This window comes from Pinus tabuliformis, chromosome 3_1, assembly GCF_031772625.1.
Source record: "Pinus tabuliformis cultivar Carrire ecotype Pingquan chromosome 3_1, CPIR1, whole genome shotgun sequence".
Classification (NCBI taxonomy): Eukaryota; Viridiplantae; Streptophyta; class Pinopsida; order Pinales; family Pinaceae; genus Pinus; species Pinus tabuliformis.
The window spans coordinates 407,601,544-407,627,158 of NC_142301.1; the positions used below are offsets into that span (position 1 = coordinate 407,601,544).

The 25,615-nt window shown below is 40.3% G+C and overlaps 1 protein-coding gene across 23 annotated transcripts in view; it reads left to right on the forward strand.

Annotated features, from left to right (window-relative positions):
* Positions 1-25,615, forward strand: part of LOC149187470 (nudix hydrolase 20, chloroplastic-like) — a 614,870-nt gene that overhangs the window by 58,647 nt on the left and 530,608 nt on the right. For all 23 annotated transcript variants that reach the window (XR_016255773.1, XR_016255775.1, XR_016255776.1 and 20 more), the window contains exon 2: positions 14,457-14,521. Coding sequence is in view for 19 of the 23 variants with exons in the window: in XM_089411370.1 (XP_089267496.1) it covers positions 14,457-14,521 (65 nt within the window). In the remaining 4 variants the exon portion in view is untranslated. The remainder of the gene's footprint in view (positions 1-14,456; positions 14,522-25,615) is intronic.

Genomic DNA, 25,615 nt, shown 5'->3' on the forward strand with positions numbered 1-25,615 from the left:
GGTCTTCACCAAATCTTGCCTCATCTCCTCCTACTGCAGATCATCCCACATACGATCCCAATATGGCAACTTTTCTCTGCCTAGCATATTCTGGATGAACACCTGCCATTCTTCAGAAACACCATTTAGAGCAAATTGCACCAATTCTGTAGGCTAAGGTGCTGACCCTACTGCAGACAGCTGGTCTCGGATATCCTGAAGCCTAGTAAGGAAGGGGTTTATGCGCCCCCCTTTTTGCATCCTTGTGCATCTCAACTTCTCCCCAAGATACATCTTCCGCTGCTTGGAAGATTCCTCGTATAGCGTAGCAAGTGCCTCCCACATCTGCCGGGCAATATCTTTGCCAGCTATGTGAGACACCACGTGATCTCGAACCCCATCTAGAATTAGCCTCTTTGCCTTCGCCATTTCCTTCTTGTAGGCTTTCAACGGATTTGCATCTGTGTGTACAACTACCACACTATCGATGTAGGCCTTGAGATCATACTCATCTAGAAGACAAGAAATTCTTTCCCTCTAGATCACATATATGGAGGGCCCCTCCAATCGATCCTGATCTCTCAACCCTGCTGATGCCATCTTTGCCAAAAATGTCGAATTCCTCCTCTTCTCCTTTGCGCAACTGTTTATTGGCTCTACACACTCCTTGCTGGAGTGGGAAAATCTGCTCACAGCTACTGCTGCTCTGGTAGGAAAAATCGAATTTCTGGGCTAGAAGTCCCCTGAGAAAAGAATTCCCTCAGTGTGTGCTCTTCCTTCCTCCGGATGCTATTTTGCACTAGAAAACTGTTGCAAATTAACTGCGTCCCAATTGAAGATCTACTTTGCAAGGAAAATACTGTCTCCCTCTGCCTCTAGTAATCTCTGATCTGGAAAATCTATTCTCTGTCAACTCTCTCAGAGAAACAAATTTTCCTAAAAAAATTGACCCTCCTGGCCCAAGGGACTGCGTTGCCTTTGAGGGTTTCGAACTGCTGCCTTTGCAGAGATTCGAAATTCCTCGTCCCGTCTGCTACTGAGCTCTCCGGCTTACAATCTATGCTCTGATACCATGTGAAAATTTTGAAACCCCGAATCCTATTGCAACAACTGATTTAGTTTCTTCTATTTGTTAAATAACTGAACAAATTATTTACCGTGTTCTACGGTAAATATCGAAACTAATACACTGCAGCCTTCACAAATAAAATACTACGAAAGAAAATAATCCTAGAAGAATAGATATGCACACACATAAATAACACTATTATTTTTGGGCCAATGTCCTTGGAAAAACCCAACTTGGGAAAACTGGTGCAACAACTGAGGGTTTTATTATTATGTAGTGGTAAATCTGAGTACAAGACTATGGATGGTCTAATCTAGCTTTCCATGCAGAGAAATCACTGGCAGAAGTCTAGTGAGAAAAATCTCACTCCCACCGATGATCCGACACAGACCTTGGCTCAAGATCAGCTGCTCTCTGTTGCCTAGTCCCTGCTTCACCCTATGCAGTTCTACGTCACTCAACTCAGACCAACAACTCTCTCGCTAACTGATCAACCGTTGTTTGGGAAATGGACTCTCCTGGCCTCCGAGCTCCCACTCCGGCTTTTGTCACTGAATCACTACTTCTCCCCAGCAAAATACGACTTCCCCTCTGAAGCACTGCACTGCCTTTCTGCTCTGCTTTGCCTCTCTTGTTATTTTAGGTATGTTCTATGCTTATAGCAATTTATTTCAATTTTCACAGTTAGCTCCATATCTTTTCCAGATTAGCAATCACATCAGCATTAAAGTAAACTGCAGATAGAACATAAACATAAATCGCAGAAGACAAGTAGAGAGAGGAAGAGATCCCAAGTGTGTTGAAATGACTTGAAGGCCACCTCTATTTATACTAAAACGTTGAGCACATGTGGGGTTTATTTGGTTGTTAGTTGACCTTGATGAATTGTCTTATAACACAAATAAATTCATAACTCCATGAATACTTATTGGAATCAGATGATCTTTAGATCAATCCTACACCTTTCGATGAGAGGGATCCAAGAAAAATATCAACTACCATAAATAAGATGACCCACATGGAGTTTGGCCCTAGTTGCCAATTTTAACACTCCCTCTCAACTAGGGAGAACTCCATCTGTTGATCCATATGTCCGACTGTACTATCTCTGCCATCAGTGCCCTACACTGCTATGCTCTGCTCTGATCTGCTGAACCATGAAGAAGAAGAATTGATCGAGAATGTCTCATACCATTCTCTACTGACCCGAAGTCAGTTTCATCTGAAGAGAGTGTGTCACATCACTCTTACTGACCCAAAGTCAGTTTTATTGATCCCAAATCAATATCACAAGAGAGTGTCTCAAACCACTCATACTGATCCCAGATCAGTTTCATTGATCCCAGATCAATGTCCTCATACTGATCCCAGATCAGTTTCATTGATCCCAGATCAATGGAGGTCATCCTACCATAGGGAGTACCGTAGATACAACAATGCGTCCATCAATAGTACTACTATGGTCCCTATCCTCATTTCCCTGCTCATTGATCAGATGAGAGGTACTTCCCATGAGTCCCAGACTGCATGGGTAGGATGCCTCGACAGAACTAATCATCCTGTCCACAGGAGAACGAATCATCCTGTTAGTGGATGCCACGAAGAACTAATCATCCTGGCACACAGGAGAATTAATCATCCTGTTCCACAGTTGCCACAGGGAACAAATCACCCTGGCCCACAGGAGAACTAATCATCTTGTTCCATAGTCACCATGGAGAACAAATCATCCTAGCCCACAGGAGAACTAATCATCCTATTCCATAGTCGCCACGGAGAACAAATCATCTTGGCCCATAGGAGAAATAATCATCTTGTTCCACAGTTGCCATAGGAGAACTAATCATCCTGGCGCACAGGAGAACTAATCATTCTGTTCCACAGTTGCCACGGGAGAACTAATCATCTTGACCCACAGAAGAACTAATCATCCTGTTCATAGCGCACCACCAGGGGAGGGTGAGTTGCCCTGTGGTCGTATGTTGCTCCAGTAAGTACCCCAAGCCCCCCGGAGCTCCCAGAGCTCAATGCATGCAACATGCAGGACCCTTATAAGAAGGTCTCTCAACGACTCCAAGTCGTTCGGGAAAGTCACAGATTTGACCTTTCCCCGGGGCTTTGACAAAACGTCTATGACCTGTACATCAGTGTCAATACGATGGAGCCTCCTCGCTCATCGACTTACCATATCGCAGATAAGGCAGTATCTGATGTCTATTTGCTGGAACAATCATCGAATACAAGATTCCTCAACAATTGAATCCCCCCTCTGGTTGTCATAGAGAATCATAGTGGTATTCATCATGTGTACAAATAGCTCACTTAAGAGCTTCTGCAACCATGCAGCTTCACACGAGATCATACTCGTAGCTATGTATTTGGTCTTGGTGGTGCTTATAGTAACCGACTTCTACTTCTTGCTCATCCATGATATCGAAGCAGAATCCAAAGAGAACCAGCATTGAGAAGTGCTCTAGTGATCCTCCACATTGCCTGCCCAGTCAACATTCGAATAATCATGCAGTTTCATATTTCCGGCAGTGTATCTCAATCCATGAGAGATTGTGCCCCGAAGATATCTCAGAAGATTCTTGGCACCAATCCAGTGAGGCTCAACCAAATATGAGCTCACCATGCTAATTGTAAAACATATGTCCGGACGGAAGTTCACCAAGAATATCAACGCAAATGAGTTTATGAAACTCAGAGGCATTTCCCAAATCTGGTCCGACATCACTACCATATAACTTCTAAAAGTTAAGATCCTCGAGGTAGTCACAGGCTTGCAGTTTATCATTCCACATCCGGAATCCAACTCCCTCTTACTTCTGCAAGTGAGAGGGTCTGCACCTGTTAGAAATAGGTCGTCCTCATAAGGTGCTGGTATGAGAGGTCTATCATCCACAACCTTCGGGTAATGGTTTGCATCAGTTTCACTCCTAGTGAATCTCAGCTTCATTAGACAGCTATCAATCCTCTCATACTACGCCTGGGGTGTTTTGCTTCAAGCCATAGAGGGCTTTCTTCCACCTGTATACATGAGATTCCCGATCATGAATCTCAAACTCCTCAAGTTGTTCCAAACCTGTGGACCTGCTGCATGAGGGGAATGGTCCCCTTATAAGATTTTCCTTTGGTACATCTTAGACATGTACGTTCATGCTCTACTTGAATTTAGACATCCCTATCACCATTTGACTCATATCAGGTAGGGCCCCATCGGTAGACCTTCGATGTTATAGATGTGATATGTCAATTGACATGATCCCCAATGGACCATCCTGCAACTTGATACAAATTGCTAACCCTTAACCCATGAGAAAAAGCATCTTTGAAAATTATATTTTTTAACACGCACCTTTCCATCGATGAATGCCACCCTGAAACCTTTGACTTCCATTTCCGAGATGGACACCAGGTTCTTTTTGCGATCAGGTACATAAACAAGATTTTGTAAATGAATCGAGTTACCCTTATTCAATTGAGAGTTAACATTCCCTACACCCTTTCTGGGATAGGTGGCATCGGCTCCAAGTATAATCCCGCGATTGTTTCCATCTCTACCAAGTTAGAGAGTGCACCCATCTATCCGATGAAGTGCCTTGAAGCACTACAATCTATAAGCCAGATTCCCAAAGAATTTGAAGGAGAGGGCCAATACAAGATAACGCTTCTTATCAGAAACAACATTTGATTCTTCATACTTGGGGTTCCTTGCTTTCTATGAAGAGTCGGCCATTTCCTTGATGACCTGCATTACCTGTCATTCCTTTGATCATTGAAGATGTCCTTGGAATGATTGTTATCATCATCAAGTGATGTGTCCCTGCCATTCAGACACTCCTTTGCATAATGGCCGAACTAGTTATCTGGCTTTCCTTCCACCCTGAGATCCGATCTTCCAATGAAGTGATCTTTAGGTAGGCCTATTCCGCTGCGCCATTCTGATAATATTTTCTGCTTCGACTTCACCCTTGGTGAATTTGAAGAGGGATGAGGAATCCACTGATCCTTTTTTCCTTTCCCAACTGTCTTTAGTGATTGCTCTTTCACTCTTGCTTGGGCATTGTCTTCACCTCAGCTTTGATACCATGTTAATTTTAGGTATGTTCTATGCTTAGATCAATTTATTTCAATTTTCACAGTTAGCTCCATATCTTTTCCAGATTAGCAATCACATCAGTATTAAAGTAAACTGCAGATAGAACATAAACATAAATCGCAGAAGACAAATAGAGAGAGGAAGAGATCCCAAGTGTGTTGAAATGACTTGAAGGGCACCTCTATTTATACTAAAACGTTGAGCACATGTGGGGTTTATTTGATTGCTGGCCGACCTTGATGAATTGCCTTATAGCGCAAATAAATTCATAACCCCATGAATACTTATCGGAATCGGATGATCTTTAGTTCAATCCTACACCTCTTGATGAGAGGGATCCAAGAGAAATACCAGCTGCCATAAATAAGATGACCCACATGGAGTTTGGCCAATGTTCCACGGGGATGTGTCCCCCAAGGTCGGGTGTGCGCACCCCTCGCACCTCATGCACCCGAGATGGGGGGACGTCTGGGGAAACGTTTCCCCACTTCCCCCTTTTGGGGAAACGTGGGGAGACGCAAAGGGGGACGTTTCCCCATTGTGGGGGACGCGACTCCCCAAAAGGGAGACGCTTGGGCGTCCCCCCTCAAAACGGGCTATGCGACCCCCCTTAAATTTGCTTGTAAACAATGATTTATGGCAGGGGAAACCTAGTATTTGATCATATTGCCCTACTAATGCTATGCAATTCATGGTAATGTGACATTCTCCTTTATCTTTCATTTTCATCCTTTTACTTAAATTTTTAACATTACCATGAAATGACTCGGGATGTTTGAGATTGGTTCCAACCTCATTGGATTTCATTTGGAGAAAGTAGAATTTCAGATCTCACTCAAAGTCCAACAGACTTAATAGTTTTTCAGGAATTCAGGATTCGATGGATTTCAATGTTTCCGTTGCATTTTGTCATGTACAAAGGTATGGAATTAGTATTTAATCAAGATCACCAAGCTCTCTGTGTACTTTAGAGTGACTTTTAGACTCATCACTCCACTGTTTTTGAGTTTAGTTATATCAATTTCCTATTCCAGTCTTTAGATTTCAGTATCTATTATAGTCTATTTTGCTTAGTACTAATTAGATTCTAGAATGATGAATTTTAATTTTAAATCAATTTAGAATCTAGAATGATGAATGATGAATTTAATTTTTAAATCAATGTAGATTCTAGAATGGTGAATAATGAATGATGAATATGTATCAGAGTATTTCATTATTGAATCCCTTGGTCTATGGATGAATCATGTATGTATTAGTAAGGATGATGAGTATGGATCAATGTATTTCATTACTTAATTCAATTATGTATGTATCATTGTATTTATGCTTTCATTGTTGAATATAAATTTGAAATATATATATGTGTGTGTGTGTGTATTAAAAAAATTTATATACCCTGACGTCCCCTCGTCCCCACTAAATTTCCCTAAAATTTGAGGGTACTCCCGCACATCCCCCTTGTGCGTCTCCCAACATTGAGTTTTGCCCTAGCTGCCAATTTTAACATCTCTGCTTTGCGCTGTTTCTCTGTGGAACTCGCTGTCTCTCTGCTATGCACTCACCGAACTGGAAAATCTCCCTCCGACCTTACTATCCCTGCCCCTCTCTCACTGCTTCGATCTCACTGAATCACCTCCGGCAACTGAATGCTGCTACTCTGAAGATCAATTTCCCATCCAAATCGAATTCCTGGTCTCTAGTGCGTTTTCCAATCCCCATCGATTTTCTTCTTATAATCTCTCGTTGAGACATCAACGACTAAGATTAAAGCATAATCTATGGCTAAGATTAAATAGAACTCTATCCATGTCTTCTTCTAGAAGATTCTCACCATGACTTAATTAATACCCTTTAATTAATCAGTTTTCCTAAGTTTAGACTTTTAGGCACCATTAAAAAAAGGACTAATTATTTTAATTAAGTTGTCTCTAGGTGGAATTTCCAGAAACGGTTTCTGGGTTTTGGAGAATACATGTATTCTAGCCTCTCCACCAAATTTCGTGGCTAGAACACATCCGATGCTACAAAAACTAACAAAGCTTGTGTGTTTGGTTCTTGGAGGAATAAGGGCAACCAGGTAGGCTTATGAACCGGCCCTAAGTTGACTGTTGGAGAAGGACATTTGACAGTGATAGTGGGCAACCCTCCATGCCCTAAGTTTGTTTTCATTAGAGCAACACAGGATGCCAATAGAGGGAAGAAGTCCCTAAGTGTTGAGTGGTAGGTGGGCAGCTAAGGAGTTGTTCACAAATAGAGTTGTAAACAACTCACAAGAATACCCTATGTGTTGCTTCGTTGATGGAATAATGATCAACTAGAGGACAGATTGGAGCTGTGTGCAATGACCTAAAGGAGCATAATTCATTGATAGAGGCAGATTTGTGTTGTTGTAGATTGGGAGCAAAAGGAGCAACATATGTGTGTAGGGTATGACCAAGAGGAGCTGTGAAGTGCACTACATCAGTTGGTAGGTCAGTTTTTATCTTGTTCAGGATAGATTGGTTGTCATAGTTGTTGACACCAAACCCTAGTTTGTATTCTTGTAAGTTGTATCATTGATTGTATGAGGGTCATGATCCCTGGTATGTGAGCCCTAGACTATTGTACTTTAGATTAATAATTGAATGAAGTTGGGTTATTGAAAAATTGTAAAAAGTTGTCTATTTGTGCACTAGTTGATTTACTTTTGTATTTATTCTGCTATGCAAAGTAGTTTGTTGTGGCATTTGAGTTGGTTGTGTTAGAGATTCTATGACCCTAACCTAGATTCTCCAGTGCCGTGGAAAAACAACACTGAACTCAAAGCTGAATTACTATTTTTGAGGGCCGAAATCAAGACTAGATCACAAATTATGGAAGGCCGAAAGTACTCCACAAGAGACTTGAAGAGATGCTTAGAAATTGCCCTTGCATAGCATACATAATCCACCTACAAAAATGAATTCAGAGCCAAACAAAACCCATACCAAAGATACAATCCAAAAATTCAACCATAGACCCAAAAAGCTTCAACAACTTCGACCTCCTCAAGATGTTCAACGCTCCATAGGGCCACTGATCATTTCAGAGAGAGATCAAAGAATTTCTTTTGTGTCCTGGAGAGCAAGTGCTCCTTTCTTTTATAGAGGCAAAAATGCTTTCGAAGAGTCAAGCCGGCTTCTGATATTTTGGAGGGAGCTAACTTGAAGGAGGGAAAATAACTTTGAAATTTAATTTTGGAACCATAAATTTTGGAGGCCGACTTGATATTCAAAAGTGATTTTGGAGCCAAAAGGAAATCTATTTTTGGAGGCTTACTATAGTTCAATTTTGATTAATTTTTCTTGATAAAAATCCCTTCAACCAAAATGACTTTCTTTTAAGCCCATGAACCAATGACATGCTGCAATGTCACCTCATTTGTGGTTTTGACCACATGATGGGGACTTTTAACTTTGACTAGGCATATCTCCCAAACCGTGAGGAGTCTCGTGACATGCCACATATCGTTGGAATCGACATGATGAGGAGAATCACATGACAATGATTCTGACTCCAAAAACCCTGATCTTCTTGGTCACCTTTGTCTTCTAAGGTGGAGCTTCTAGGATTTTCCTTCTTCTTTGTCACTTGGAGCTTTCAATCAATGCAATCTAGAGAATTATTAAGAGCATTCAATAACCAACGTTGGCATCAATGACAACACCATTCAATAGTCTTATGGAGCACTTGCCTTGGTACCCTTGTTTTTTGGACATGTTTACCTTGGAGCTTGACATGTGTCACCTTAGACTTGAAGTGCTTCACATGTGGACCTATCTAGTGATTAATTAGGTTGCTTGAGATAGTGATTGTGAAGCTTGTCCACTTTCTTATTGTTTGCTTCCTTCTTCTATTTCATATAAAGGGGGGAGAGAATCTTTTGCTTCATTCATCATCTTGATACCCATGTTTTAAAGACGAGCGCTGGAGCGAACTTGTCTCTTCCATATGTACTTCTTCATTTTACTTAACACTCTTTCCTTGTATGCTAGGGTTCTCATCTTAATATAAGGAAGGCTTTAGGGTTAGGGTTTACCCTAAGAAGACAAGGGAAGCTAGGGTTTATATGAAACCGTATAGGAGCAAAGCTAGTAATTGTTCTTGTGGTTCTTATGAGAGAAGGCTAGGGAATTGTGGCGTTGGACAACCTAGGACTACTTGGAGTGCTTGATGTGGAGAAGATAGTGGAAGACTATCTTGTTTTCTCTCGTACACTAGTATTATGTGAGTGGAAGTGCCAAATAGGACTTGTCGATGTCTATGCTTGCTAGTTATGGATCTTGGGTGGAGCAATTAGCTTTGGCTGGGAGTGATTCCTAGCGAGGAGTTAGTGGCTAGGGTTTGATAGTTGGCATGAAACTAGCGTGTTGAGGTTTCTCTAAGTAGGGTTTGGAAAGCATTGGAGAGGCTTAGCACTAAGTAGGGTTTGGAGAGCATTGGAGAGGCTTAGCTTGTGTTAAGCTTGAAGGACTAGCTTGTAGCTCCTTAGGATATGCTGTTGGTATGTACTTGTAACTTCATCTGATGTATATATGAAGCTTGCTTTGTTGTCCAAACTTTGTGTATTGATGAGTTTTATTGGAATTTCAGCGTATGTCAACAACGAACAGATTTTGTTAAGTGATTTGACAAACATGTAGAAGCTAAGTGAGAAAATTTATGGGTGTAATAAATCTTCTATAAATAAGTAGACTTCAGATCTGTTAGACATTGGGATGTGTGCCCTATGGGATGAAAACATTGTTCCCTTGAAGTACAATTGTTCAGTGTTTATTTTCTTCACTTTTGTATTTGGTAGGACAAAAGTGAAATACATATTGCTGTATTTATAAATTTCTGCATCCTTTTCCCCCATTTGACTAGGGTTTCGATAACTAGAATTAATGTTAGGTTTAGTGTTTTGAAATTCTTTTTGAATCTTGATGATGCTTCTACAAGTATCTAGTGGATTTCCATGTGTTATTAACTCCCCATATCCAAATTATGATGAGTTGACATGGTATTTCCACGTGTTATTAACTCCCTATATCCAAATTATGATGAGTTGACATGGTTGCCACTTGACATATGGGGAGTATTTTGACCTTTAATTTGTTGGTGCCATAACTTTCACATACAAAATTTATTTTAGATGCATGATGGCTCGTTGGAAAGGCCTCAATGAGAAGAACAATCCCTGTCCTGAATGAAACAAGCCTATGACAACCCTCATCGATAACAAGGCCAAAAACAAAGTTATTTAGTGCCCCAAAAATGCCCAAGAAGTTGATGACCCTAATTATAACAAAAGCAATACCATATTTGAGATGTCCCAAATTCTTATTGCCCCTCTCTAGAGAATAAGTAGATTCATGTGGTACTTGGGTAGATCCATTTTGGATCAATTTAACTCTCAATAAGTGTTAGGGAGGATAGGCATTTATGAAGGTGTCCTATCAAGTCATTTGGTTTTAGTGACATATCTATTGTTGATAACATTTATTACCCCAGAGATTTGTTCTTTCACAAGGTTAGATCTCGTTCTTAATATCAAGGCCGCGTGAGCACAAGGAGAAGTTGAAGGCTCAATCAATTTATGTCATGGAGAGAGGAAAGATAAACAAGAATGTTGAAAACAATGAATTCCAATACCCCAATCAACAAGCAGTGAATGCCAAAGTTCAAATGGTGGCTACAAATGGGCTTGGATGTGGATAGTAAGTGTCGTGTTGTAAGGAGAGTGTCATAGCAAAACAATCAAAATATCTAGGAGGTTTGTTAGGATTTTGTTTGGAGAGGTCTGTGTGACATAGTGTAGGGGGATAAAAGAGTTATTAGAGGAAAGTAGTAGAGAAAGTAAGAGCAGAAGGGCAAGCCATTCCATCATTACCCTAGAAGAAGTGAGGCATTTGGGTTTTGCTAGCAAAATCCAACAATGTATAGGAGGAAGTATTTTATAGGGGGATTTGAGAATCTTGAGAAAGCGGTGATGCAAAAATCAAAAGGGTAGCCACTAAAGGATCCTCAAATTTTTGCTCCTAGAGAAGTATGTGTGCAATGGCTACCACAATGAAGAAGGTGGTCCTTGTCCACTGATCTTTGGTTGGATGGGGTAAGGTTTGAGGAGAAAGAAAAAAGAAATGAATAGAGTTTGGCCCTTATAGCAGATAATATGGAGGACTTGGGAGTCAAACTTAACATCCTAGATGCGATGATTCCAATTGCAAGAGGGTCATTGATGACAATTGTATCTGATCGAGGAGGTGGCCATTGCCTTGAGGGAAAAGCTGAGGATGTTCCTATCGATGATCATATACAAACTTGTCTACTTTGAGGAGGAGAACATCAACTCTCCACTTGCTGGACTATATGCCTAAGAAACTTTCGGAGCTCACTACGTTGACGAGATACACAATATATGTTCTTGTCTTTTTTTTACTATGTTTATTATGGCAATACTTTATGAATAACCCAATGCTAGGAATTTTGGCTCATAATATAGTGTACTATATAATATAGATAGAATAAGAGGTAAATGGTTAGATCTTGTCACTGGAAACTTTACAATCCAAATGAGCTAGTGAGATTTTGTGTCTCTAGTCAAACCCACCAACGATTTTGTATATACGTCAAAATTGCCCAACTTTGGCTTGAGCTAATACAAACATTTTCCACCAAAAATGAGCAACCAAAAAGTATTAGGTATTTGTGCGGCAAAAGAATTTATATGATAAGAGACACGATCAAGTGAAAGCGACAAGTGATAGGTTGGAAAATAGGTATTGAGAGTGCGAGTAACCAACCTTCCTCGCATCATAGACACCTTTCTTATTGACCTCCCAACAATCGGAAGAAAAGTGGTGCAAGAGCTCGTCTACTGGTCCTTCAAAAGTTGCTACCCCCTCATCATAATGCAATGAATATGCTATATGGAGCGACTAGGCTCCAATCTATTGGAATGAGTAACTCCTACTTATATTATGTGTGATCTTATTGAAGGTTGTGATTGTTATTATCATTGATCAATATGAGGTAGAGCTTGTCTCCACATGAATAGTTTGAGTTTTTAGAAGGTTGTTAGATCTAGTTGGATATGAGATATTCTCTCCAAAAAGCTAATAAGTCCACCTTATCCCAACTTGCAATGAGAACAAGTGCTAGCACATGTTATTGATGCATATGGAATATGTCCTCTTGATGCATATTGCTACAAGCAAAGCTCCATCCACAATCCCTACAAAATTTTGGCATCGCAACATCTCTAGACATATTCTTGATGGATGAACCCAACAATATATGGTTTGTCTCAAAGGAGCAAAGCATAATCACTAGAGCACACCAATCTTTCCAGGATCTGACCATAGAATCCCACATTGAAAAGAAAATGCCCCTCTTACTCAAATGATGAGCCTAGAAACACATCTCTACAATACAAACAACATACAACCTTCAACTTCGAATAGGGTGTCTCACAAATCGAACCCACTCTACTGCCCTTTATATTTCACCTAACCAAACTTGCAATTGTCTTCCATATTGCTCAAATAATTGTGACGATAAATGCATCATAGACCTAGAATAGGTGAGGCAATAGATAATGTCACATGAATCAAGACTCCCTATACCATGCCAACATGTTGTGATGACACCAAGTGATGAAGCCTACCAAGGAGTAGTCCCCTCCAAGCATTGCACAAACCCACTTGGCAGCAAGAATGCCCCCTAAGAGGGAACATTTTTCAACCCTAGCCCCTCGTCCTTTGGCATGATACACATGTCCTATGGGACTAGCGGAAGACTCCTCTCTCCATCATACTTTGAACACAAGTAGGACACCACAAAATCTACTCCAAATGTCGAAATTGAGCTCAACAACCAATAGGATACATAGTAGATGTGAAAGGGTCGATGAATCTTCAATCGTCCCAACCCTTGTTGTGAAACAAAATGTCTTTTTATTGCTAGACATGAAGCTTATTTTGAAGCCATCAATGACTTTAATGCACATAGCCACAAGAGAATGCCCCATTATAAAAATTATGCCAAGATATCACACAATTTGACACCACAAAATCTACTCCGAATGTCAAAATTGGGCTCGTCAACCAATAGGATACATAGTAGATGTGAAAGGGCCAAGGAATCTTTAATCTTCTCAATTCTTGTTGTGAAACAAAATGTCTTTTTATTACTAGACATGAAGCTTATTTTGAAGCCATCAATGACTTTAACGCATAAAGCAACAAGAGAATGCTCCATTATAAAAGGTATGCCCAGATATCAAACAATTTTATTTCTGCCTCAACAATTTTAAGGAAGAGGATATACCTTCCATTGCATACCCTTCCACTCTTTTATCTTGCTGTTGTAAATATATTTTTGTATATATATTGTGTATTTTTCAAACAAAGAAAAACATTACAAGTGAAGAAGAACAACTATAGAAAAGAAGACAATGCTTGTTCTATGATTTTATTAATCATGTATTGGTGACCTAAAGGAAATAGTCTGGTACATGACTGCAAAATGTGTTGGTTGTCATTACCATTGACTTAATAACTAATAACTAATGCAAATTTTAAATGTTTTTCTTAGAAAGTACATCGTTGAGAAACCAATGGGCACTTCCCCTCCTTTCAAGAATGGTGCCGAGTGAAAAGCAAGCCTTGTGGACTATGGTACATTGACCCAATGGGGACATCAATTGAGGGAAACATATGCAGAGGTAGCCAACTAGCGGACTTGATCTTGAGACCTCTTGCTTGCTATTCATAGCTCTCAACCACTCGAGATAGCTCACTAGGCTATTGCAAATTTTGATCACCAAGAGTAACATTAAATATTTAGTTGTTAAGTTGTTATATATACTAAATACCTAACACTTGAAACTAAATGGACATTAACACTAACAAATTGTAGTTGTCTTTTATATAGGAAATATGATTAGCTATAACTAGGAGCTTAAAGGCAACCACTTGTAGGTTTTCCATGGTTCCTTTGGAGGAGGATATTTTGGAAATTGGTTTCATGGTCCTTGTCATCAAATTCTTATAATGCTATCTGTTTTAATTATATTTTAATCTACCTAGTGGAGTATGGAATTGCTTCTTAGTGCTCAATGAACTCTATTAAATGCTGAAGTTATAGTTGGACACATTCTGAACCTTGATCCCAACACAATTGCTAAAACCTAATGATAGAGAGGCTAAATACCATGTTAGAAAATTATATTTTATGTTTTACCTATTACTTAGTTTTCTTCATGACATATAACAATGTATGTTTTAAATATCTTCTTTGCAGGAGAAAAAATCAGACTTCTTACCTTTCGTTGTTGAGGATAATATCATTGGCTATATTCATCCAGTGTAAGGCTTTGAATTCTCAAACTTGGTTAATATGAAGGTGATTTTATAGTATTTTTGCAACTTATTCTTATCAAGGTTTGTATAGAACAATTTCTATGACATTAACTCCTCCATGCTTTAGAACAATTTCGATGACATTAACTCCCTCATGATTTATATCTTGCATCCTAGTTGATTTAATGAATTGTATTTTGTTCTTTTTACATTTTGTAATTTACTAATTTCTCGACTTTAAAGAAACATGGGAGTCAAAAATTGTCTTGGAATATCCTTGCAACAAAGTTCCATAGTACATGTACTTAGGTCTTATAGTTTAGGTTTACCCCATATCATTATGCTTATAATGTCTACTTTGTTCACATTATTTCAACATCTTAATGATTGGCCACTTTGTTAGTCCCTAGGGTTCCTTCTATTCTGCTAGCTGTAATTTTGGGTCACATTGATCAATTATGGACATTAATACAATTTCTTTCTTTCTTTACTTTTAGTTAATTATGTTAGCTTTTCAGGTTACTCCAAAAGTGTTTATACCTAATGCTAGTACCTTGTTGATGCTTCATGGACATATGGACGACTGAGTTTGGGTGGATGCTTGACCTTGGTTAGAGTGCTAGCATGGCACCCTTAACTAGGAGGTCATTATCCTAATTGGCATGATGACTAATCCATTGGGTAAACAAATTGTGGGGAGTTAGTTGCTTGATTAGGTGTGGAACCTACCTACGATGAGGAATGCTAGGCGCTTGGAGGGAACATAGCCATAGGAGAATGGGACCATGTGATGTACACTGTTATAAACATATATAACATGAAAATACATAAATAAAAGATAAGAATTCATAATTCATAATTAATGAATAGTCACATGAAAGGACATGTCTTAGTGAAAAGACAGAACTTCTTATGAAAGGGCACTTTTGCCTAGGTATATATATGGGGCTCTCATTTGTTATATCATATCAATTCTCTTACTTTATTCAATATATTATTTTATCCTCGATGAATTTCCTTATTGTATTCCAAATATTTTGGATATTATATTTGTGAGCTAGGTTTGGTTGTCACATTTAGTATTAGAGCCTCGTTTTCTAATCCTGACCATTGGCCATACTTCATTTAGACTTTCTTTGATCTGGATTTTGGCCACAACCACCACTTTTTAGAGTTTTTTTGACTTTGTTCCTTGGCCACCACCAAATACCAAGTTTCAAGGAAAAATGTAGTGTTACGAAGAAAAAAAAGTGAACATATATAATATTATAATATCACTGTGCCACCATATCTATTCATTGCACAACTACCATTGTCTATTGCTTTGCTGCCAAAACCAACTAGCATACAATTTACTGCCGCTATTCGTACAATTTGAGGTCATTGTAGGAACAAATTCGTGGTGCCACTATTGTGGGAAAAGTTTCTGGTGGGTTTACCTACCAACCAGCTTGTATTGCCACAATTTTTACAAACCTGCCACCATTTTGATAAAGTTGAACTTGTCTTTTGTCATGTAGGCATACGTACACTAGCTGTTGCTTAGCTTGTACAAACTTTAATTGGTTCTTTCGTACTGTTGCTGCAAATCTAGTAGCCCTTGGAGAGGGGCACCCTACAAGGCTAATGTTAGACCAAGTGACAACAATGGGGCGATGGCTCACTGTCACCATAGCCACAACCCCTGCTCTTTACAGATTTTCGTTGATTGGATGAGTCTTGGTATGTGAGAAGGTCACCTCATGGGTGTTCTAAAGTTAAGATACAAGGTGACACAATGAAGGTATCCGCAAGAAAGGTACAATTTAAGCTCAAGGCTCTAAAAGGAGGCAATTTACTTTCTTTGTAAAGACCTTAGAATGAAGCACAAGACCTAGGGCTTGTTTGATAAGTTGAGTGTTGGGATGGCCAAAGGTCGAGGCAAGGAGAAGGGTTTTCCAACAATGTATATCAGCAAGATCAGGGCACATCAAAACCCTCAAACAAGCCCCTAAGTTGAGGCGACAACAAGCTAGGGTTTATCCTATGACAAACAACTAGGGCAAGGAAATTTATGGATAAACATGAAGTGATTTCCTACCAAGAGGACTGATTTTGAGGCAACCAATCATGCTTTTGGCATTTAGATTCACCAATCCCAAAAATCACCTTTGCCGAGAAATTCTCACTAAGCCCTAGTTTAAGGGCTTAGCCTTAAAGGGGTTGAATTAGCTTGGCAGAGGTGTATGGATAAAAAGTGTGATTGATCACCAACATAGGAGGCCAGTGCCTAGATCCTTGGGAGAATCGACTCTATGATTTGATTGAATGACTAAAATGTTGCTAAGTAGGTTGAATTCTTGTCGCCATAGCACCAAAAATCCTAACAATTACCTATGTAAAGGATCAAGGAGCTTTGTGGGAGAGCTAATTAAAGTTCACCACTAGGAAATACATTCACATGTTATTCATGAGTAATGCATGCAACAATGACATCTAGATACCGTCCAATAAATTTTCAACAAATTAGGGCACATTAGCAAACTCTAGATTCAACATATGCCATACATTAAACATAGAGTAAATAAATATTCGACAATAAGTTCACTTACAGGATAACATGCAAAAGATTCCATCCATTGATCCAAGGCAATAGCTCCAAAGACAAACAATTTGCTCCAAATGTCAAAATACATTCATAAAAACCAATTGCTCCACAAGGCAAGAAGGCCGAATTGCTCAAAAAGGCCAAAATTCCAAGTGTGTGATGATGATTGATACAATGAATGATTTCTCTACTTGTATGGGGAATTCAAACTCTAATTTTAGCATATTAGCCCCTAAAACAATAAAATAATGTGGAGTATTAAGCTAGGTCACAAGCCGACCTAGTAGCCAATGAATAAAACTCAAATTAGCCCACACATGAGTCGTAGGAGAGATAAAGCTGACGTTATCCAGTAGGCTTGCTTAGGGAAAGTGTTGAGGGCTCAAGGTGTCATGATGTGAATAAAGGCACTCTAAAATCATCTCCTAGGGGTTGGCCCCTAGGTCTTTATCAATCACCCTTTGTGGAGCCCAATTTTCATTTTGGGGCACAAAAGTGGCCTTATGGGTCTCTAGGCTAAAAGAGAAGCCCTAGTTACCCCTTTCAACAATTACCCTCTTCGGCATTAATTAATGGAGTTTCATGGATTAAATGCAATCGTTATCCACAAGGAACATTCTTTCCACATCATCAATTAGTAACACGTGCAAAACTTCCCAAGATTATAATTTTGAAAGATTTTCCATAAAACAAAGTGCGAATTCTTATCATGAGAACAAATTCCATGCATTAGACATTATTTTCAAGATAATGTCACTGTAAATGAAATGATATTTTAAGGTCCACGAGACTAAAAATAGTCTATGAGACTATTAGTTCCCTAGTTTTCTCTCTTTGCAATTCAGTCCTTTTTCGATTCAAATCGATGATGAGCTGACCCAACCTTCCAACAATCTCCTCGCTAAAAAGACAATGCCAAGAAACTGATGCTAACATGTTCTCATAACTTTCTCTGATGTCTTTGAATGCATCACATTCCAAAATGAAATGTTTTTCCGATTCGACAGCCCCAGACTTGCAAAATGTGCACACCCTTTCTTCCCAAGCTTCTTTAGGCCTTTTCCACTGTCCTGTATCACACCGAAGTTGATGTGAGTTGGTCCTTAATTGAGCAATAAGAACCTTTGCCCTCCACGAAATGCTAGCTCCAATGAACTCTTTTTGTTGTAAATCACACGTTGGGTTGAATTCCTCAATGTAATATTTCTTCTTTCTAACCAACTCTTTTCCCCATACCTTTTTACGAAACTTCTCCATAACAAAATCCTTTAGCTCCTTGCTATTTGTGGGACAGGCATTGACACTTACATGATAATTTAGAGTATGTCCATCCATCAACAATACATTAGAGGCTCCAAAAAGATAGAAATAAAGATCCAAACATCAAAGTTCATCCCAAGAACATACAAAAATCTTCTCAAATTGCAGGTCTGAATTCTCTAATGAGGCATGCGAAAATCCCAAGTGTGATGGTTTGAGATGAGATCAAGTCTCATCTATTTATACAAGTGTTATCCATTCGATTTCCTAATGACAAAGCCCCTAAAACATGTCCAAGATGCTAAGTAACCCACCCTTGGTTACAAGCCAACCATGATAGCTATTAAAATTAATTTATCTGTCTCTCTAGCCCACGCAATGCTAACGTCATGCATGCGAATAGGCCTAGAGAGGCAATGTTGAGGCCTCTTATGCTAGAAGTGTAGTAGAGAGCCTCAGAAATCGTGATGACGAGGGTTATGTGCTCCTTACGCTGCAAAACATCTCCTGGACACCTATTTTGAATTTGGGGCTCCAAAATGGGTCTCATGGGTCTGCAAGTGGGTCAAAATCAAGTCGATGCTCCATCAATGAGGGCTCAAAGATGACACATGCCCTCCCATATCTCCGTAGAAAAGACACAGCCCCCTCTATGCCTTGGATCAATTGCCAAGTGTCGGGTGCAATGTGTAGCCGGCTAGGGCATCCTAGTCCAAGTGCATCATCATCTTGAATAACTGGGGCAACAAACAAGCAAATAATGGTGCTGAAGAAGCCCATGGTGTGGCAATTGATGCTCTGCATGAATGGAGGCCCATGGCTCTCAATCCTCACCCTACAAATGCCATCATGATCCTTTGAAGGGCTTGGATCTCGTATAAGGAGGCCAAGTCCAAGATGAAACCCACTTGCAATCTTGTATAAGATCCAACGTGTCTTCTCGCCTTAAGATACACTAATGCATTAGTGCAATTGAGTGAATAAGCTTGTTAATCAAGGGTAGAAGTGAGACTTCATAGCAGGTTTTCCTTCCAAATTTGGGGTTTTGAACATGTAATAGTGTTACCACCTTGGGTAGGAGTGGTTAATGAAGAACCCTATTAGGTGGTTTCAACCTCTAAGGGAATGACATGTCTAAGGTACATCCTTCAAATGGCAGGTGTCATGTGAAATAGTGATGGGACAGAGTGGGGACAAAGGGAAAGCTCCAAGCCACATGCCATGGTACAAGGGTAGCTATGATAAGGGAAGCCCACACCCTGGGTATATAAATGTAAGGAGGGAGCATACATGGATGCATGAGTTACCCTGGCCTTTGTTTTTCCACACCTCTTATGCTTTTTGCTTTTTATTGATTTTCTTTTGTATTACTGCTCGAAGCTCCCAGAATAAGATCATACTTTGTATGATGTGGTAGTTCATCACCCACCAGGGGTTGGGACATGCAAGGATTCCTTTCCATTATGTGGTAGGGCACAGTTGGCCCTAGGAATCGGGTGATGGCCATAGATGAAGGGGTAGAGCTCATGCTTGGCTTTTGCCCATGTGGCTTTTGTGTGTCTCGACCATCTTTTGCGTTTATGATTTTCTTTTCTTATTGGTTCTTGCTTGTAGCCATTTATGCTTTTAATCATTTTTTTATTGCATCAACCTCCCGAGGCATCATTTCTACGCCTGACCCAAGGTATGGACAAAGGGAAGGGGATGTTAACACTTTGTGGACCCAATGGACAAATGTGGATCCGGATAGGAAATGTGAAAAGGGCTTGCAATGAGCGGAGGGGAGTGAGATATTAGATATTAGGAAGTGAGACCATGCAACCAAAATTAGGGTTTCCCATGTAGTGCCCTTCTTAAAGCTAATAACTAATGAAGGAGATCCCACGGGACTAGGGTTCAGGATTAACCTTTCCCAAGTCAAGGTAAGGGAACAAGACTACAGTCAAAGCCCTTTCTCCTTCCAAGTCGCCCAATAATCTATACCTATACCAAAGTGTGCCCAAGAGAAACAAGCATAAGCACTCAATTACATAATGAAAAATCATACCTTTAGGATTGGATGGCTCACCTTCAATCATATGATCAAGACAAATGAGTAAGGAGACATGACGGCTGGCTCAAGCGGTAGAAATAAAGTATCACATCAAAGCTATTAGGTGGCTGTTAGGGGTTGCTGCTGTCGGCTATGTTGGAAAATGTGAAGTGGCAACTACTAGTTCTTATTTTCCTTATCCTTAATATTTGCTTGTGAACTTTGTTAATCTTCTTTATGTTCTTTAGTTAGATCTATTCATCAAACAAATATCAAGATTGAAACAACAACAACAAAGGACATAGAAATTAGGCTCTGAGCCAGGGCAAAACCCCTCTAAAGGAAAACCTGGAAAACTCTTATCTTCTTATAGAATCTGCTTCAGATGAGACACAAAGACCCAAACCCTAGACCAAGTCCTTCTCCAGGTATCAAGTCAGCCCTTCAACAAGTCCTTTCTTGATTTTGCACTAGGCTCCAGCCAACTTCAAACTGCAACTTCATCCTGCAACTTCGACCCTGTAATTTTGGCTATGTAACAACTATATAAACCCTAATTCAGCTTCCTCTCGAGATCTTCCTAGAGAAAGACAACTCCTCCTAAGGTCAACAAGGTCAATGTAGGGTATTCTTCCTTCCAGCTACAAGATACTGCACTTCGCCCTCCTGCAACTTGGACCTGCAATTTCGGCCCCTCTAGGAAGCTGCAGAATCCCTAGATTTCGCACATGTGAGAGAGATATGTAAATTTTTCATCAAGAATTGTTCTATGCTACAACTATTACTTCAACAATTTCCAATAGCATCTAGGTTCCAAATTACAATTTCACTTCTTCAATTAGCCAATGGTAGTAGCAATAGTAGATAGAAAAATTATACAAATGCTCAATGAAAGACAACCAAGAGACGAGACACAACATTTGGTCAATGGCCAGGGAAAAACCGCACAAGGGGGAAAACCCTTTGCAAATCTTCTTCTAATAGATTGTCTTCAAATGTTCAGCAAAGAGTACATCATCCAAGAGTCAAAGTCAAGCTTTGACTAGCCAATATCCAAAATCCAATATCCAACAAAGTCAATATGCCAAGAAACTTATCCAAAATAGAGACAAAAGAGAGAGAGTCAACAAAAGTCAACCCTTGTGCAAATCTGTCCTAGTCAACAACAACAATGTGTGCCCTAACCAGTCAACAAAATAGTCCTCCAAGAGCTCGGTCAAAAGCCAATAAATTCAGCCCTCTTTGCTGGTCAACCAAGAGTCAAAATAGTCCAAATATGAGCAGTCAAACTTGGTCAAAATAATGCTGTAGCCTACAGTTAAAGTCTGCAATAGGTCTGCAGTCAAAGTGCCTAGACTTCCTCGGTTTTTGTGCCAAAGAATGCGGTCTACCCAATCAGAGATACCCACAAACAATCGAACCTAAATTCTTCCTAGAAAGTCAAAGTCAACATTGGTCAAAGTTGCAGTTAGTTTTAGATTTCGGCCATCTGAAATTTTCGTCCTCTTTCTCCTTCGCACATGTGAGAGAATCCTTGCAATTTTTCAAATAGGTCGAACTCAAGAAGATAGTGAAGATTGTGTGATGAAGTGTGTCCATTTGAGCATGAGGTGACCTTGATTTATAGGCTTTGGGGGAGGGCTAATTAATCTCTTAGGTTGACCTGATCAAATGTGCTAATGTGGGATTTCCATAAAAAATGTTTTTTTCCTTATCCAAATTGAGTGCTTCAAAAGTCAATTTTGGTCCTCTCGGAAATAGGAATTTAATGCAATGGTTGGAATTTGTCACTGAGCTGCCAAATTAACACTCCCTCTCAGCTTGGGAGAAATTACAACCGTATCATGTATCTCGTCATCATGTCATGTACATCCTTTCTCATCTCTTCTTGTCTTTGCCCATCTCATGCTGAACACTCTCGAATCTAAAGAAGAAGAAATGTTGTAGGGGAGCTCCAGCTACCACCCTGGCTTTATCACCATCGCGGAGACTTTGCTACCACCCGAAATCATCATCATCATCGGCGTGCCATAACTACCACCGAGAATCATCATCATCATCATCGGGTAGCCATAGCTATCACACGGAACTAAACACAATAGGCGAGATCAACCTACCCAAGTGCCTAGGGATCACACTCTATCCCAAAGTCCTTGACAATAGGTGAGATCAATTTATCGGAGGTAAGGATCACACTCTACCCTATTGTCCCTGATCATCCATCTTAACTTTAAAGAGGTAGATGGTAGAACACTTGCATCCACCAACTTGGGTGAGATCCATCTACTGCAAAGGGGTAGGGATCACGCTCAATCCCAAGTCCCTCATCCCATTGGCCAGATGGGGAGGTTATCCCGCAGAGTGGGCAGGATGCTAACTGGGGCATACTCTGACTAGGGGAGATCTCAGGTCTCTACACCCTGTTACTGCTCAAACTAGCAGGGGTCCTAGGAGGGGATCCTATAGGGCAACTACTAGGTCAAGGGCAACAATGGAGCGATAGCCCATTGTCACCTTAGCTAAAGCTCCCTGCTCTTTACGGACTTTTGCTAATGGGAGGAGACTAGGTATAAAGGGGAATCACTAGATGAATGGAACAATGTGAGGGCAAGGAGTGATTCCTAAGGCCTATTTGCAAGAGAGACTCAATTATATGGCTTTCTTGCTGGGGAAGCAAGGTGATATGCTCTCTAGGAAAGGCTAAGATGATTCTCGAGTCTAGGGTTTGGGAATATATCTAGCAAAGATGATTCCTAGGCCTGGAAATCCTTATGGAGAATTGGTCTTTGTGTGATCTTTGTGGAATTGGCGTCAATAGATTTTGTGACCACACGGGACTAAGCGGACCCAAAATTAGGTCAAGGGTATGGAGTTGATCAATCAAGAAGGGGCTTGACCTATAATTGTGGAGGAGAAGAGGATCGATGGAGAATTTTTCTTGTAATAGAAAACAATGATCCTAATGAGGTCCCTAGCCAAGGGAAACTTAGGGCAAAAGATGATCCCCAGTTTAGGGCTTGCAATATCTTGAGATCCTATCGTCGGAATTTCGTGAAATTTGGTGAGCCTCTAAAGAAAACCGTAACGTAGTAGAGGACAAAAGATCGAACTCTTTTAATGGCTAGAACGCGAAATAATTGATGCCCTAGATGACCTATGGAGGCTAGGCCTAGAAAAAAGGAGGGAGGTGAAAATAATAAGCGTTGAAAATGATCACCCATGGAGGAATAATGCCTTTTCCTTTGGGAGAGATGGAGTCAAGGAGAATTTATGGTTTGGGAAGAATTTACTCATTCAAGGAGGCGTTCAACAACTTCGCATGGCATTTAGAGCATGAGAACAACTGCTACAAGGAATTTATACTTTGGTTTGCAATAAATGATGACTTATTGAGATGTATTTAACGGAAATTATCTCTAGGAACATTCACCCATTCATACATGGCCCATGACATGAAGCAATGCTATAAAAGATCAAATTCTCACAATTTCGCATAAGAAAAGCAATAAATTTTAGCCTAGTATAGTGAAAATCCTAGCAACATGCACATGACAAAGTAAATAACAAGAATAACATTAAAAGAGCATTTACATGTAAAAAAGAGTATATCTAATCATCAAGATATGCCAATAGAGAAGCTCCAAGACAAAATGAAAGAGATCCAAACATCAAAATTCATCCATTCATCCAAACTCGTCCTCCAAGAAGGATAGCGAAATTCTCACAAGAGGAGATAACCCAATCCAAGTCACGATGAGAGAATGAATCATCTCTCATCTATTTATACAATGCCTAATGAGTTCGATTTGGCTAAAATAGCCTAATTGAGCCCCTAAAATAAAATAATGTGCAAATAATAATACTTTTGGTGACAAGCCCACCAAATAGATCAATAACATAATAAGAAGTCTCTCAAGAAGGTCGAATGATGAACAAAGTGAGTCATTGGGCCTTTGAGGAGGCCTAATGAAGTCCAAGGGGTGCCATGATGAAGAAATGGACTCCAAACATAATGGACAAGGGGTTGACCCCTTGTTTTCCAAGCGAGAAGAAGGTGGTGCTCCCAAGCAGGCGTGGGGGCACAAGGACATCCTCATGGGTCTCCAAATGGATCGAATATGCTTGTAGACCATCTGTACAGGCTAGAATGATGATATAAGCCCTCCCTTTGTAGCGGGAGACATCTTCTAGACCCTAGAACATCTGCCAAGTGTATGGTGCAACTGTGGTGTCGACTGGTCATGGTGAACTAGGTGCATCATCCTCGTCCTAGAGGTGGAACACGAGCAATCAATGAGCGCTGCTAGGGATCCATGAAGTAATCTCTGCTATGGTGGAGGCCCATGGCTCTCAACGCTCGCCATACAAGTGCCAATGTGGTCCTCTGGAAGGCTAGGACGTAGTATAGGGAGACCAAGCCCCAAATGGAGACCCACTTGCAATCCTGCATAAGATCCAATGTGTCCCTTTTCCCTCCAATATAACAAGTTATCAGAATAATCAAGTAAAACAACTTGTAAGTCATAGAACCAATGGGGCACTTCATGGTGGCATGCCCTTCCATAGTGGGCTTTGGCATGTACAAATGTCTCCAAGCTCAATAAGGGGTTAACCAAAGACCCTATTAGGTGGTTTCAACCTCTAAAGAGGATGACATGTCGATGGTACATTCCTCAAATGGTAGGTGGCAATGATATAATTATGGAGCGGAGTGGGGATCTTGGGAAATCATCCAGACCACATGTCATGATTCATGGGTAGTTATAATAAGGGAAGCCCACACCTGGGTATGTGAGTGTAGGAGGGAGCAAATCGTGGTACATGAGTTGCCCTGACCTTTGTTTTTCCACCCTTCTTCATATGCCTTTTGCCTTTAATTGATTTTTCTTTACAACTACTCGGGGCTCCAGGGGATGAGAGCACGATGTGTAATATGTAGCAGTGGATACTCCCTTAAGGTGGGGCGGTTCATCGCCCACCGGGGTTGGGACAATCATGTGTTCCTTAATGATAGAGGGGGCTCATTTAGGGCCCATAGGAACCAGGGTGATGGCCATAGATAAGGGGTAGAGCCCATGTTGGGCTCTTACCATGTGCTAAATTTGTATGTCCAGGCCATCTTTTGCATTTTATGGTACGTTTCTTGTTGAGAGTGGCCAAATTAAGCTTTTTCTTTTTAGTTGCATCAACCTTCGGAGCATTGTTCCAGGCCTGACCCAAG